This window comes from Parasteatoda tepidariorum, chromosome 8 (assembly GCF_043381705.1).
Source record: "Parasteatoda tepidariorum isolate YZ-2023 chromosome 8, CAS_Ptep_4.0, whole genome shotgun sequence".
NCBI lineage: Eukaryota > Metazoa > Arthropoda > Arachnida > Araneae > Theridiidae > Parasteatoda > Parasteatoda tepidariorum.
The window spans coordinates 32709953-32727129 of NC_092211.1; the positions used below are offsets into that span (position 1 = coordinate 32709953).

The window sequence follows — 17177 nt, forward strand, 5'->3', positions numbered from 1 at the left end:
ATTAAAGAATACTTTAGGAATTGCTGCAGCATACTTCCTTGTTGATAGTAACAGTTTAATAAACTCAAAATTTGTGATTTTTGGTAGCCCCTTCTTTTTTGTATTCTTTTACGTAAAATGAAATATTTCAAGAATAAAGATTCAAAAATAAACAAATGCATATTTATGACGTCTATGCTGGTAAAACTATGAGTTTTTACTATTATAGAAATCAAATCTACATATCAAAAAAAAAAAAAATTCAACTAAAAGTAGAAATTTTTAAGTATTTTATGTTTGCAAAAATAAAATTTTTATAAATATATGGCATTTGATAAAAATAAATAAAATGAATATACAGAATTCATTCTTTATTTATGTAGTTAGATGGTCTTTTTTTATTTATTTAATCCATATTATTTATTTCATTACTATTTCAACTAAACTACTGCATCACAAGAGTGCGACTAAAAATATAAATTTTAATAACGTTTTTAAGCATTTTATAATTTTAAAAATATGAACTTTGGAAATAGAATACTATTTAATGAATTGCTATTATTACACGTTATTTAAAACTACGAATTATTAAAGCTGTATGTTTTTTAATTAATCATTTGAAACTTTGAAAAATAAAAAGATAAAAGATAGATCGTAGGCAATTAATATTTAGTTGAAATTGATTTTTATTTTATTAGTATTATTTTTTATTTCAGTAGGAAATTTTTTTTTCTTTATTTCTATACATACCCCATGTTTTATCCGATAAAATGTTATTTCAGAATACTCACAAAAATTAATTTAACTTCCGAAGTATTGATTATTTACATTGAATAGTTTTTATTTTTGGAGCAAAAAGACAATTTATCATACAAATAAAAATTAAAGCAATTTTATTTAAGGAGTATCGAATGAGGAAGGGAAAGAAACCGGTTTTGTCTGACTTTCGCTTTTACTATTAAAGAGAACGGAATAAAATTTTATATCTAAGTACAACCTTTTAATAGGCAGCGGGCCAAAAACTGACCCATTTACTTCAGACGATTTTATTAACCACTAAAATTGTAATAATTTTAATCTCTAAAGTACTATAAAAAAAAGATTATTAAGAAAAATTATAAAACGTTAGATTTAAACTTTGAAAAATAAAAAGATATAACAGNGTAAAAAAATAAATTTATGAGTACTGTAGCGTATCTACCACTACAAAATTACAACTACAATTCACTAGTATATAAGACATGTTAACTCGACACTATGTCGGGGAATCTTTTCATAGATGACGGTTGACATGGTCTGTAACTACTCTCCCCACACTATTAAAGAGAACGGAATAAAATTTTTATCTAAGTACAACCTTTTAATAGGCAGTGGGCCAAAAACTGACCCATTTACTTCAGACGATTTTATTAACCACTAAAATTGTAATAATTTTAATCTCTAAAGTACTATAAAAAAAAGATTATTAAGAAAAATTATAAAACGTTAGATTTAAACTTTGAAAAATAAAAAGATATAACAGATAGCTTCCTTATAGAGCTGCTTATGAGAAACACAATTATAATTCCGATCCTGATCACAATTAATTCTTATGTCTCTTCTTGACTAAATTGGTCCAAATTTTTTTCTGCCCTGTAAAGGGTTAAGACTAGTGTTAAAAACGATTATCTAAATCTTATGGTTTTGATTACAGTACCAAAATTGCAGTATCATATTGTGCCTTTTTTTCCTTCCCGTTATCGTCTGAGTTTATTTAGTTGAATTGAATGCGGATTCATCAAAAATCAATAAAATATACTTATCTTTGTTTCAGCTTAGCGCCGTCTCCCCCCCCCCCCTNCTCCCCCCCCCCCCCTTATATTCAAAGCATCGTTACAATCCTATTTTAAATCTTTTATTATGCGATTTACAGTTTCGAAGAAAAAAGTCCTCGTTGTCATTTGAAAATTTTAAAATTCCGCCTCCTTAACTTCGAGAGCAGAAAAATCATTTTCTACACTATTCTTAAACGTATACTTTATAATAACTTTTGTACAAAATTTTATACACGGTGTTCTCGCTAGGGAGTTATACGCAGGCAAAGTTATTCCGAACACAAACTGCCTGTAATATACATGTATTTTTTTTATTAATATTGTTGAGGATTATGCCACGTGAACAGGATTGGATTAAGGTTCTGAAAATAGCGTATATAAGGAGACTAATATTAGCAAGTATTAACCATGCATAAGTAACTATAGACTTCAATAATAAATTTAAAAAAAAAATTCAATTTCAGTTTGTGTTTTAGAAACATTTTTAAAAAAATAACTTAAAATCTTTAATTTTTTACCAAAGTTACTATAGCATAGAAACGATTTAATATTAAATAATTAAAATATATTAACCGTTAAATTTATTCAACATGAAAAAAAAGGGGGGGGGAATCCCGTACGTATTTAGATATGTTAAATACAGCAGGGAGCACTACACGTATCACTTTTCAAAATTGTTCTTAGAGAGAAAATATTCTAATTTAAGAAATTAAAAGAAAAAAAAAATTGAATTTTATCTTAATACCAATTCTATCTTAATACTATTCCAGACACATCAACACTTTTTAATTGTTTAGTAAATGTTAATTGAAAGTTAACTAGGTATTTCATTCCGCACACATTTGGCTTGAAGTACAAGAATGTAAAACATAAAATTAGAGAGTTGAATGAGGACAGTTGAGCAGTTTTTCAAACAGTCTGTCGTTTTGAAAAGATAGCTATTTTGAAAATTTGCATTCAAAAATGTGGCAATCATTGCGCACAGACCACCTCTACTTCCCAGACGAGCAATCTGAAGCTGGATTCAAAATGCACCTCACATTACATTTTTAACGATTCTTGAGAAATATTGTAAAATAATACTTATTGTAAATTTTTAATAAAAACGAACAAAATTCTATTTAACTGAAATTTGCAGTACCTGAAAAATAATTAAAGGCCTGGGCGAGGGTTACATTCAAGGGTTATACTCTCAGTCCAGCTCTGCAAGATGTACGTGACAGTTTAGATATTAAATAATGATTATAATATGACTAGCATTGACTTAACTTTGAATTTAATGCTTTTAATTTTAAACTTCTTATTTTCTGACATTTCTTGATTAGTTAAACTGGTCGTTTTATGGGCATAAATAAAAGGCAATAAACACACCGATATATGTAATTATGTATTTTCTACATCAGTAGTGCTTTAAATACATATTTTAATGCCATCAGAAAATAACTATTCGTAATAATAAGAGTTTGGGTGTGTGCCTTATCACTTCAGAATCAATAGCGTTTGTTTCTTGAAATTTGGACAGAGGTTGCAAATGGCAAGATAAGTCCACCATCTTAAAATTCTTTCAAAATTTTCAGTTCGTTTGTTCGAAAGAGCCGCTTGAAGAGCAGCATTTTCTCATTGATAAGGCGTTAGCCATTGTTTCAAATTGAATCATGTAGAGTCAAGCATTTCCGTCACAGCCCAGCGATGGCTAGGAGGATGGGGGCATTTGCAGGCTAAAGTTCTACAATTTAGAGACCAACGGCATGATTAGAGCAATGTGATCATCATTGCGCACAGTCCGCCCTTACTTCCCAGACAAACTGGCACTCATCTATTAGAAGCTAGTGAGCTTCAAGCCACCACTAGGGAACGAACCCCGGTTCTTCACAATAGCAGTTCAGTGCCTTAACCACTGAAACATTGCGGCTGAAATTGAATTATAGACAATTCTATTTTTTAAATAATATTTACAATTTTATTTTTTAAGATAGCAGCTTAATTGGGTACTAGCACTTCAAGAAGAAGGTCACGAATACCCACAGATGTGACTTATTACGTCAGCTGATCGTTTAGAAAGAAAATGGCTTGTTAAAGTTGGGTTAAGTTTCTCCAAGTAAGTTAGAATGTTAATTAACGTCAAGTTAGTTAATTACACTGCTGTAAGCACATCGAAATCACTTCGATATAATGATATCTCGTCTGCGTCTTTTACTTAACTTAGACTTATTATTTGTTTATATATTTTATTGTAACCATGCGATATTTTTGTTTTGCGTATCTGGCAACTTCGATGTATAATTAGTTTGTTTATGTTCTACACGGATTCGTGCCTGTCCTTGTGTTAAGTAAGAAATATATAGTGAAAGAATAGAAATATTTGTGAAAGAATATAGAATATGTCATCTAAGAAATGATACTGGCTAACTCGAAATATAATGGAAAAAACAATTGCTAACGTTAGAGATAGTAATATGTTATTATAGTTAATATCACGTGACTGTAACTACTACTACTTCAACTTAATTTTTGCTGTTTTACTTTAGTTTTCGCTTATGGCAACTCTCTATGTTCTATGAAAAAATAAATATATCGTATTTAAAATTCTTGTAAATAAAAAGTCACTTTGTAAAGTTAAACATCTGAATATTTATTTCGAACAAACAGTAAAAGAATCTTATGCGACAGCTAACGTAAACAAATGCCATGTTTCACCAACCAATGAGGATCGAGATACCCACACTACGTCACTTGCAGGTACCCCATTCTATTTTTTAAGAAAAATATTTCAAAGATAACAGGGACAAATATATTAATTCGTTCAGGAGAAGTGTAAAAATATCTCCAAACTATTATCGATACCAATGATTAGTTAATTTTAGTAACAGGTACTAGTTGAAGTGAAAAAATAAACTGTGTACTAAATAACAAAATTAATGGAAAAAAAAATTACTTATTCGATTAGGGAAGCCATAAAAAATCGCCATACTATTATTGATGCCAATAATAATTAATTAATTTTGGTAATAGGTTTTAATTAAAACAAAATTAGGCAATGTGCTAAAAAGCAAAATTAATTGAGAAGTGGTACTAATTCGTAGGAGCAAAGTAACAAAATAAAAAGACGCATTGTAATTATTGTCGCCAATGATGTTCAATTAACTATGGTAACTAGGCTCTACTGGTATTATGGTAATTGGTGCTGTTCTACTATGAATTAAATACACTAATACAAAGTATTGTACTAGTTTATTTGGTACTTATACTGCATCAAGACCACACAGTCTTAAAATAGATATTGATAAAATAGGTTTTTACGGCCCCTCTAAAAGTATAAGTACTAGAGAAAATTGCTTGATTGGAATGAATTTTAACTATTATGAGTTGACTTCGAGCAATAGCATTATGCCAAATGATACTAAATACAGTAAATATTTATTTTGATGGGATGATCTGCCGAAATTTTTTTTTGCTTAATCTAATAACGTAAAGCTATCTAAAGGTCAACAAATAAAATGATTATTTCAGCTTTATTATTGCATCGGCATATAACTTCTAGTTTTGTGCATGACTTCGTTCAGCACTGATTTATTCACCATTTTTTTTTTTCGACCAGCACGAAGATGGAATTTTTCTCATTTCTCATTGCGAAAAACAAATTTTTCTCAGACAAGACAACAAGTGTTTAATCTTGTAGTGCTCGTAAAGATTTGAAATAATAATAATAACAATAAATGAAAAACATGGCTCTGTTAAAAGTGTTTGCTCACCATTGTTAAAGGTATAAATATTTCCGTTTTATTATCTTAAATCAAAATGAGGGGTAGAATTTAAACGTAATATAATTTTAAAATGAAAAAGTACTTCTGTAAATATAGATTTAATCAGATGAATAGTTTTAGAATCTTAGTTTTCCTATATTGTTTCAGTAAATGAATATTTCCACTTTAGATCGAATTGGTTCTGGTACCAACATTCCTTTCTTATCTCTAAAAGTACAGACACGTTAGAGTGTTTTAATTAACACTAGATTGCCCAAGGAAGTCATTTTGACTGCTTTTTAATTTCAATTAGAAAAACAATGATTTATATAATGACACAATTTCTTAGAACTTTGTGACTTTTATAATTATTTTTATTGTTGATATTTATTATTAACTAGTCATATAACTGAAAATAATGTGAAAAATGTTAAAAATTATTTTTAAACAAATTTCCTTATACATTAGTTATTCTTTCACAATGCAGTCATTTTGACTGCTTTTGGGCAAAATAGGTATTTCACTCTTTCTAGTGTTAAATAATATGTTATTTAAATTTGAAAAATATTAAGTGTGAAAAAGTCTTAGTTAATTAAGTATTAAAATTTTGTTAAGTTACTATTGTGGATATTTTTTTTCAATGGTTAAAATTTTATGAAATAATATTTTATTAGACAATGTATCAAACTAAAACAATTTAACAAGCATCAAAATTTCGCTAGGGTGAGAAGCTTCATATTTGTGTTTATTTTCACTTATCTTTAATTTTTACCTGTTAACTAATGGCAATTATTTATTCTTTTTCATAATAACTTTTGAGATAGATAAAATATAAGATCATAATACAAATTCGTTCGCAAATCATTCGATCTATAAAATATCGTTTAGTATTTTAATTCCATTTTTATAATAAATATCGTTTTGTATCCCCTAGTATGTTTTCTAACATATTGAGGCACTATAATCATATAATTAACCACTAAGAATAGATCATTGAGATTTATATTTTTAAGTTTTCGTAACTGTGGAAAAGATTTCTCTGTTATCATAATTTATGTTAAACTTAAATCAAATTTCCAAAAAAGCTTGTTTCTGTCAATTTAAATAAAAAAAACAACAACATAAATGTAAAATAGTGTACACTACTTACCTGAAATATAAAAAAATTTAGACTTAATTTTTTCGGAAAAAACTTTAATAATAACAAAAAAAGTTACTGCTCCGACTTCAACAAAGCGAATAATTTCGGAAGGAAATTCCCCCCCCCCCAAAAAAAAAATACCTACTATTATGAAAAGCAACAAGCAGCAAAAAACTATAATTAAAAATTTAAACTAAAATTCAAGATGGTATGTGGCCAGATTATTTTAACAGACTAAATTCACATGTAGTCTAGATATGCGTAACCAACAAGAATTAAAAAAAATTGCCTTGATTTCTAAGAATTAAAGCATTTCTTGTAAATTTGCACACAACATTCAAGAAGAAAAAATTTTTGTTCCTATGATCAATCAGTTTTTTTAACCAATTATGTACTATGAACACAAAATAATAATTTTGAAAGATAAAAAATTTAAAGACAATTCCTCATAAATTATATCAGGTATCAGGTAAATATAAAAATAAGGTAGTAGTTTGTCGGTACGAAAATCAAACAGGAGACATCAGTAAAAATTAAAACAAAGCAATTTAGTGAGAAAAATGTATGTTTACAATTATGCTTCAGTTCTGTGTTTATACTTTATGAGGAACACTGTATTAAATACTTTTTAGACAAATGTATAGTTTTATGATTAAAGCTGTGTTTCAGGTTCATGTTTATCATTGATATAACAATAAATGGAATACTGCTCCATTTGGTCACTAGAAATCTGTTCCTGATACAAGTTAGTATTGTTGTGTTTACAGCCATGCTTCAGGTCCATGTTTGTCCTTTATGAGTAACATTTGATCAAGGACTGCTCCATTTTGGTCATCAGAAACTTGTTCCATATACAAGTGAGTATTATTTATAATGTGCAACCTTGTGTAACCATAATCTGAGTACCTAGCCGCACTCCATTCTGCTGGATCATGCACAAAAGGGTCTAAATTTTCTTGACAGCCAGCGGATCCAGTTATAATGTGGACAGGAGCTTTAGGGTTAGTATAGGGAGCGTCATAACTACCATTATATACTTTAAAGTTATACACAGGCCATAATCTTTCATAATTGTGTTCATGGGCCCAGATTTCAAGATCTACTCCATATTTATAAAAGAGATCTTCCAACGCTCTGCGGATTACACTTTCTCGTTTAGTACAATCATCTCCATCCGTAGAGCTGCAATACATGGGTCTATGTCCCATAGTAATGACCCATGGGTGGTTATTTCTGTTCTCCGGTAAATTCGCCTTTTTTAGTTCATTTTCAAGCCATTCATATTGCCGTGCAATTTGACCTTTACCGTAGTTCGTGTAGAAGTAAAACTCAGTTGAGAAAGCAATGATATGAGCAGGTCCAATATCAAAACTATAAAAATGATTGTTTATTTCGCCATCTTGATTCATCATACTGAAACGATTCACGTAATTAGAGAAATTGTATGCTTGTTCGTGATTGCCGACACACACTTGATATGGAAGATAAGCTGCAATTGATTCTATCTGTCGCATGAATTCATCCCCAACGCGAGCATTATCGGTGTCCATATTGTAAGCCATATCACCAACATGCAAAAGGGCATCATAAAATCCTCTTTGCACTTCCTCTTGCAATCGTGGCAGGGATTGAGCATTTATATTACCCAAATCTCCATAAACCACAAGTCTCGGACTCCAGTTTGTTCCGTCCTTAATAGCCGTGAACCAATACATACTGCTCCAACCATTTGTGCTACCGCAATGATACACATATTCAGAACCTGGTACTAAATCGTCCAGTAGCACTCTGTGAATCCAAAGTACTCTTTTGCTGGAGCCACCATCAACAAACTTGGACACAGAGCCGAATTTGATTTTATTCATTCCATTTGGAAACTGTCCGTACTCTACAGCAGATGTATTTGTAGGATCAAAAGTTACCCATGTTACAATCATTTCATTGGGAGATTTTCCATAGGATAAATGTATCTGTTCAGGTTGAGTATTCAAAACAGATTGAGTATTTAAAACAGCTAAGACAAAAGTTGAACTAAAATATAAGCTCAAGACAAGAAAAGACGGATATAATTTGATCTTGACAGCCATATTTACAGATCTATTGGAATAATGTAAATTTTCTCTAGCATTTTACAGTTATATAAACCTTGTAGCGATGAAGTAAAATCACGATAAAAGAATCACGAGGTAAACTCGATAAAGGAATACTGCGATAATAACAAATAGTTAAAAAAAATTAAGTTTCGAAAGAATGGAACATTTGCAATATAAAGCTTATCGATGTAAAAACGTCTAGAGATATAATCCATTGTAATTTCTTGATAAGTCAGACATGAAGAAAAGTCAATAATCATTGACAATCTGACAAAATTTGCACAACTAAGTTCAATAAGATTAGGTTGAGAGGTTATGCAAACGCAGAATTAAATGAAGTGATATCTTCATTGATATTTTAAGCTTAAACTAATTTTTTCGGTTTAAACTTTTTTTTTTTTTTTTTTTTTTAAACAAAGGATGAATATTTTATGCCCTAAACTGAAAGTAATTACAACATTAAAAAGTACTTCAAAATTTCTTTTCCAACTATTAATAAATATTTTCTATTAACTATTAAAAAAGATCCACTTTCATTCCATATATATAAACACAAATGAAATAAATAAAAGAAGAAAAATGAGAGGAATTAATTGACTATGTCAACCTTCATCTATCAAAAGGTACCTATCGATGGAATTAAGTTAGAGAGTCTTATATACTAGTGAATTGGTATTTAATACTTATAGTGGTAGTTACGCCACACATCATAAAAAAATAGAGTAAATGAAGGTTTTTAATATGCTAATACATCAGTAATGCAAGTGAAAACGTGAGTTCACCTTTTCTGTCAGTATTATACATGAAAATGTCACAATTCAGCATTATTTAGCTGTATACAACTAATAATATTAGCATCAGTCTTCTTTTTAAATGAACCTTAGGCGTTTTTCCCGAATGAATCAATACGAGTATTAAAGGAACATGAAAAATTTAATGTAATGAAAAATTTCTCTTATTTTGTCTTTCAATGAATACATTATGCATGCTACAAGGGCATAAATGGGACTGAAGTACTATTTTGAGTTTCACATTTTATATTTCACAATATTTTTAGAATTTTTCTGTTTTCAGTGAAAAAAAAGTTTTTATTTCAGTATGTTTTTTATTAAGAATTCTAATATTTTCATAATACAATGCTTATTAAAAAAAATTTTAACAAATAAAAAATATTCAAAAACTTTTTCAGTTGAAAAAAGAATAATCGTTTTAAAATTACACTATTTCACTAAAAACTATCTGAACATATAGTTGGTGATGGTCTGTTAAGCAGTTTTTTAGATGTAATGACTCAACTTAAAACTTGCTCACATTAATTTATTTTATAAAGCTCAATGATACGTAAACACATAAAAATTACACATCAACGGTTATTTAAACTAACACTGAGTCTAATCAGCAACTGAACTTAAAAAGATTTTTTATAAAAAAATTTATTATTTTTTTCAATCTGTTGTATTTAAACTAAGAGAATTTGTATAACTCATAGAAAATTAAATTTATAGGAAAATATTTTTTCTTTTAAAAAAACCAGAGACAGTTAAAATTAAATCTTTGTTTTAGTCATCAAAGGCCGAATGGAGAGACCACAAAATTTGGTCTTTATTCGACGTATATCTCGGACTCGGATTAAAATTCTTCAGACACGAAATCATCTCTAATGTCTACTCTTAGCTATTAAAGAGGATTTTACCGTTGGTGGCTCTTTTTACCGTTCTAGTCTAATGTATACTCTCAGCTACCAAAGTTGTTTTTACCGTTCTAGTCGTATGTCTACTCTCACAGATACCACAGCAAAGAATTATACTAATTAGGTATTGAAAATTGCTGTTCATATGGATTAGAGATTTATAAACTTCAAAATAATATTTTACAAATTGTGTTTAAGTGTCGTAACGTTTTTCCTTCTTAAGGAATTGTTTTTATCCTTTTCATTATTCCGCAAAAAATTCAGCAGTTCGTTCAACAAAAATTTACTCTGGCTATTATGGCAACAATCTATTAATTTAATGCAACCGCAAAGAGTAAGAAAGTTGGGTTTACGAAACCCTGATACTTGTTTGATTTATGGGAGTGAGAGAAGAAATACGATTATTAGAAATACACAGAATGTTAACTGGCAATCAGACAGGTTTTATGTTCTGTGCACTCGGTTTCCGTAATCGCAACTTTTCAAATTTTAATAGCGTTTTCTTTCTTTTTTTAAATCGGCTAAAAATAAATTTGCGATTCTCAACTTTCCTCCCCATATGGTATTACTGACTGACAATGGTATAAAAGAACCGCGGTGGCTCAAGGGATATAGCGTTCGCCTTCCAATGAGGTAAACCGGGTTCGAATCCCACCGATGACTGGTAGATTCGAAATCCGTACCCGGCTTGCTCTGTGCTGACGTAAGAATATCCTCAGTGGTAGACCAATCATGGGTTAGAGTCTCCTTGCCGTCAGGTTAACCGTGGGAGGTTTTCCTCTCCATGTATCGCAAGTGCAGGTTAGTTTCATTAAAAATTTCTCCCCGAAGGCAAATTTCTCCCAATACTTGATCCAGGAGTTTTAACATTTTCGCAACTAAAAGGCAGATGCACTGTTAGGACTGTTTTTTTCTCCGAAAAAAAAGTAGTAATTACATTCTATATCTAACTAGTAATTCTTTTCCTCCGGAGAATTCGCTCACCAGGTTATTGAGCTAACAATAAGAAAAAAGGTTAAGAATTTGTATTTAACCTAACAGAAAATATTGCTCTATTATAATTAGTTTAAATATTTACTGTACTCTAACCGTATTTATAAGGAAACAGAATTTCCGAAGTAAAAAAGTGTTTTTTTTCATGCCTAAATTTAATTTGAATACAAATAAACATTGCCTACCTTTTGACTGGTATAGAAAAAGTTAGGCTAGGTATAACTTTCATCACATACGCCAGCGTAAGTCTAACTCGTGAAAGAGTGTCTAAAGTCTCGCAGATTTTAAAATGATCGAAAGTTGGCAATCAAAAGTAAACCAGATCATTAATTATTCCCTACATAGGCAAGCAAAATTTTATCATTGAATAATTAACTTTTTGCGGTGCAAGAGAAAATGAGCGTCTTTTATTATTTTAGAAAATATCTAATACGATCATTAAAAGGATTGCAAGTAAAGAATTAACAAATGTGAAAAATTTAAATTTTACGACTTAATTTTTCCCTTTTTTTTATTAGTTCATTGATTGAAAATAGCTATTTTTTTCCCTCTCTAACCCAAACACATCAGAATTTTTTTAGAAGGAAGTTTGGTTTTGTGACTGTTTTTTCTTTTATTTCGATCAAGAGTAATATGGAATATTTAATTTATTGTTTGACATTTTTTTTAATTTAATCAAACGAACTCTATTTTAAATGAGAAAGATTTTCAAATTCTTTTTCAATATCAGAAACTTAACTTCTGTTACTAACCAACACCTGTCATGTTCGTTTTTCTTTCTTTCTTGTTTTTAAAATCCCCCTTAAACCGAAAAGATAATTTAAGAGAATCTTTTAAACTTGTGCTTCATAAATTAGAACTTGAGGTTGTTGTTGTCGTCTGCCATTAAGACAGAGAGGGTGCGATTGTTCTTTTTTTCCAGTGGGGCCATCTATGGCAAAGAATTCGACTTCTGCCACACCCGTTTATAAGGCGGACCCATTCATACATCCACACATCGTAATTTTGACCTGAACCAGAGAACGATCAATCTCTAAATTTGTACCCCCAGAGGTGTTGATTTGTTATGGGAACATGGAGGACTTTGTGACCCGAAAGATTTAACGTGCACCAGTCACCATTTACTGCACGGGGAGTTTTCAGCCGGCTGAATTCGAACTCCCATTCTCACAAACGTGAGTCCAGGCTATGCCGGACATACAGCTTGAGGTAAAGGGATAAAACCTTAACTTTTTAACCTGCAAAATTGAATTTACACTAAATATATAAGAGCTACAAGATTTTATGCTTAACGATGCTTTTTCACTTTAAAAAAAATCTTTAAACACGAAAAAAATTAGCAGGGAAGAGAAATACTCTGCCATTCATAGGTAGTCGCATGTAAATATTTTAGGAATAAGTTATAGGTATGTGTATAACATATGAAGAGGTCAGGAAAACATAGCGATTAAACATAATTATTTCTAAAGATGACTTTTTTTTACATCAAACTATTCCTTAGTATTTAGCCGTAAACTTCCTTGGATACAAAATTAACATAAGTTTTTCGAATTACTATTAGATATTAGCACAAACACACAGAAAATCAGTCTCCCAACTCCAACATGGAAATCGATGCTTTTCATTGAACAATTTAAAAATCATAATAATTTTAATCAATTATTTTATCGCCACATCAAGCTATTTATACAGGGTTATTCATAATTCCCTCGGGGGTTTCGAAGCGTTATAGTAAAAAAAAAAACGAATACTAATATGGCAAAAAAGAACATATGAAATTATTCCGAAAGTATTCAAGTTTTAATTTAAGCAGTTGCCGGTAGATGGCAGTAACATGTACCACTGAAGCCAGTTGTATTAAAGAAAAATGGCGCTTACAGGCGGAGGGAATTATGAATAACCCTGTATTAACATTAGTAAAGATTATTTTAGATAATTAAAGCAAATTATCATGCATAAATATTATTAATTGTAAATTTAAAGAGAGTCTTTCGAATGTAGAGTGCAGATTTGTATGGGGTGATATTATAGAGTCGATTATGATAAAATTATTGAAAAGGGAGGAGGGACTTGGTCAAACCCCAGTCGCAAAGCATTATAATAAATACCAAATTTTCAATTTTATTATTAATAAATATTAATTTTGAAAAAAAAAAGAACTATTTTTGTGGCTAAGTTCTCCAAAAAGAATAATTATAAGCGTCAGCTCCTATGATTGTTACTAAGCCATCTTTGTTTCTCATTACAAATGCAGGGGCTTGATGCAATATAATTACAAACCACAATTCAAATTGTTCAGAGGAATGCTAAAACACCAAAATGTTCATTCGGAGAATAAAATGTTTCTGCATATCTAGTGAAAATTCCAGAAACTTGTCAAGTACATATCTAAACACATTATTAAGGAAATTTTTAATGTAAAAATGTCTTTTTTTAAAAAAATATGTGACTTACCATTAAGCCCTTCAAATAAATTTTTTTAAATGAAAAAGTCATCTTTTCTTTAAATTTGATAAACGAGTTTCATTTATTAGAATGTCATAAAAATAGAATTTCCTTTTATGAATAAAAGAGCTTTATTTAATTAGAACTTTATAAAAATAAAACTTTTTGCTATGAAAATTCATTATTTTCAAACTTGATAAACGAGTTTTGATCAGAATTTCATAAAAATAGAATTTCTTTATTGAAAAAATGTTTTTTTTTTTAAACATGATAAAAGAGTTTCATTTAATTACAATTAAATGCAATGAATTAAAAGATTATGCATCTTTTAAAATAAAAAACATGTTTTTATGTTAAAGGGATTTTAGCCGGTTTTCCTTCTTTGTAATCATAGAAAATATTAAAATTAGTATTTTAATAATTTATGGTTATGATATACAGCATGAAACACCGGTGTCCGAAGTCACCGGTGTTTTACTGAGTTAAAGGTAAAATCTTCACATACTCGCTAAAGGTAGAACATAATTCACTTCCAAACAATAATTTTCCACATTTTCACTTATTTAGATCTAAGAGAAACAGTTATTAATCATTGATAAATTTCTGAATATGAATAAAAATATTTTTTAACTATTTTTTTTTGGATTTTATATATTAGTAAAAAAAATAATTCCGATAATCTAACAGATTTTAATATTTTTTAAACTGCTTTTTATAAGTAAAAAATACCCAATATATTTTTGCCTGTAATTAGAAAGTTAAAAAAATATATAAAAAAGGGATACCTGCTTCAAAGGGTTAAACGAGTTTCATAACATGGAAAGAAACCATTCATTTTGAATCAATGTCTATATATTTTAGTTAAGAGTCCTCTTATAGCATCGGTCAATCATTAACTACTTTTGTTGCCTTTAAAAATTAGAATATCATTCATATGTTTTAATAAATCAATATATTGATTCATTAAAAGTAAAGTAATAACAATCATTATAATATATAAATTTGTGAAAATAGTTTGGGAAAAGTTAGAGGTATGAATTAAATAATATTTTATATTAAAAATATATAATTATCACAGATTAACTTTAATATCTTTATAATAGTTGGGTAAAAACTAAATATCGAATAAATTCAATCAAATGTTTAATAAAAATCGAAGTTAGTGAAATGATTAATTTCAATAAATAACATTTCATAGTTAAAAACAAACAAGTTTATATTTTTTAAAATGTAATGTTTCAAATAAATTATTCTTCAAGTATTGCATTTTAAACGTATACTCACCTAACAAAGGCGAAAATAAATTCAGTTACAAAATTTATGATTGAAATTATGAGTATAAATAGAACAACAATTTCAATTGTTTCTCTGTGAAAACTTGACACGAATTAATACAATTTTTAAACAAAATCTGAAAAAATCACGACTGAAGTTGAGATCAGACAAATATTTTAAAAACATTAAAACTATTTACACAGGATAAATCACTGATTATAGCCATGCCTCTGGTCCATGTTTATCTTTTATAAGCATCATTGTATCAAGCACCGCCCCGTATTGATCGTCAGAAATTTGTTCCAAATATAAATGAGTTTTGTTAATTACTTGCAATCTGGTATATCCATAATCGAGAAACCTTACAGCACTCCATTCTTCAGGGTCTTCGACAAATGGATCCAAATTTTCTTGGCAGCCTGCGGAACCAGTTGTAATATGCACAGGTGCTTTGGGATTGGTATAAGGGGCATCATAGCTTCCATTATACACTTTGTAATCATACAAAGGCCACATTCTTTCATAGTTATGTTCATGGGCCCAGAATTCTAAATCAACACCATATTTATAAAATAAATCTTCCAAACCATATGAATGAGAGACTGGCAACCCTTTGCGAATAATACTTTCTCTGTTTTTGCAATCATCTTCAGATAATGGCTCCTTTGTGCTGCAGTACATTGGCTGGTGTCCCATGGTAATGATCCATGGGCGTTTAGCTCTGTTTTCTGGTAAATTTGCCTTTTTTAAGTCATTTTCAAGCCATTCATACTGACGAGCAATTTGCATCCAACCATAGCCAGTGAAAAAATAAAACTCGGTAGAGAAACCTATTATATGAGCAGGGCCGATATCAAAACTGTAAAAATGATTGTTTATTTCACCATCTTGATTCACCATACTAAATCGATTCACGTAATTCGAAAAATTGTATGCTTGCTCGTGATTGCCAACACACACTTGGTAGGGAAGGTAAGCAGCAACTGTTTCTATTTGTCTCATAAATTCATCTCCTATTAGTGCGTCATCCGTGTCCAAATCATATGCCATGTCTCCTACATGCAACAGTGCATCGTACATTCCTTTCTGGACGTCTTCTTGTATACGAGGAAGAGATTGAGCATTATAATTACCCAAATCCCCATAAACTACAAGTCTTGGACTCCAGTCAGTGCCTTCTTTTATAGCAGTAAACCAGTAAATAGCACTCCATCCATCTGCACTGCCACAATGGTAAACATAGTCAGTTCCTGGCTCTAAATCATCAAGAAGTACTCTGTGGACATAAAGTACTCTTGCCTTAGCTCCACCATCGACAAATTTAGTAATAGTACCAAATTTGACTTTATTCAGTGCCTTGTGAGATCTTCCATATTCTACTGTAGAAACGTTAGTTGGATCAAAAGTAACCCATGTAACCATCATTTCATTGGGAGCTTTTCCATATGATAAATGTATCTGTTCCGGTTGAATATCCAAAACAGCTAATACGAATGTTGTTGAAAAATACATACACAAAGCAAAAATCGGGCAAAGAAGTGTCATTTTACAGTTCATGTTGACACTTTCACTAGGAATATGAGAATAATAATAAACAATTCTGCTCTTGCCTTGATATGATATAAACATTAAATCTTGATAAGCAAATCACGAGGTAAAAAGGATAAAGGTCAGGTGAGACAGATAACTGTAGAAAACTTGCTAAAAAGGCGAATGTAAAAATGATGAAGATGCGTCGTAGTTCATCACATATTAATAATGGCGAACTTAATTCGAATTTAGATTGGGATTCATTGTAGTCAAGTGATAACACACCTTTAAGAGGAGCTGCATAAAATCCACAAACAAAATGTAATTCAGATTATTTTTGTCAGAAGTAGAAAGTAAAACGCCGAATTTTCTTTGCTTAAATAAAATGTCACAGCTGGTAAATCTCTTGAGCTTTTAACTCGATTAGATTGAAGCTAAGAGTTTAATGAAAACAAGAGCAGCAAAACCCTAAGT

The 17177-nt window shown here is 29.9% G+C and overlaps 3 protein-coding genes across 3 annotated transcripts in view; all 3 read right to left on the reverse strand.

Moving 5' to 3' along the window:
* The window catches only part of LOC107441521 (mpv17-like protein 2), a 36729-nt gene that overhangs the window by 7379 nt on the left and 12173 nt on the right, over positions 1-17177 (reverse strand). The gene's annotated exons all lie outside the window — the stretch shown is intronic.
* LOC107441519 (acid phosphatase type 7) lies at positions 7205-8848 on the reverse strand. Its single transcript, XM_016054806.4, has one exon. It carries the CDS (start codon positions 8762-8764, stop codon positions 7439-7441), a length of 1326 nt encoding a protein of 441 aa, XP_015910292.2. The 5' UTR covers positions 8765-8848; the 3' UTR covers positions 7205-7438.
* LOC107441516 (acid phosphatase type 7-like) lies at positions 15089-16802 on the reverse strand. Its single transcript, XM_016054803.4, has one exon. The coding sequence runs from the start codon at positions 16800-16802 to the stop codon at positions 15390-15392; it is 1413 nt and encodes a 470-aa protein (XP_015910289.2). The 3' UTR covers positions 15089-15389.

Bases quoted from the DNA above. Each gene is read 5' to 3' on its own strand.
- LOC107441519 (XM_016054806.4), bottom strand. From the start codon at position 8,764: ATGGCTGTCAAGATCAAATTATATCCGTCTTTTCTTGTCTTGAGCTTA.
- LOC107441516 (XM_016054803.4), bottom strand. From the start codon at position 16,802: ATGTTTATATCATATCAAGGCAAGAGCAGAATTGTTTATTATTATTCT.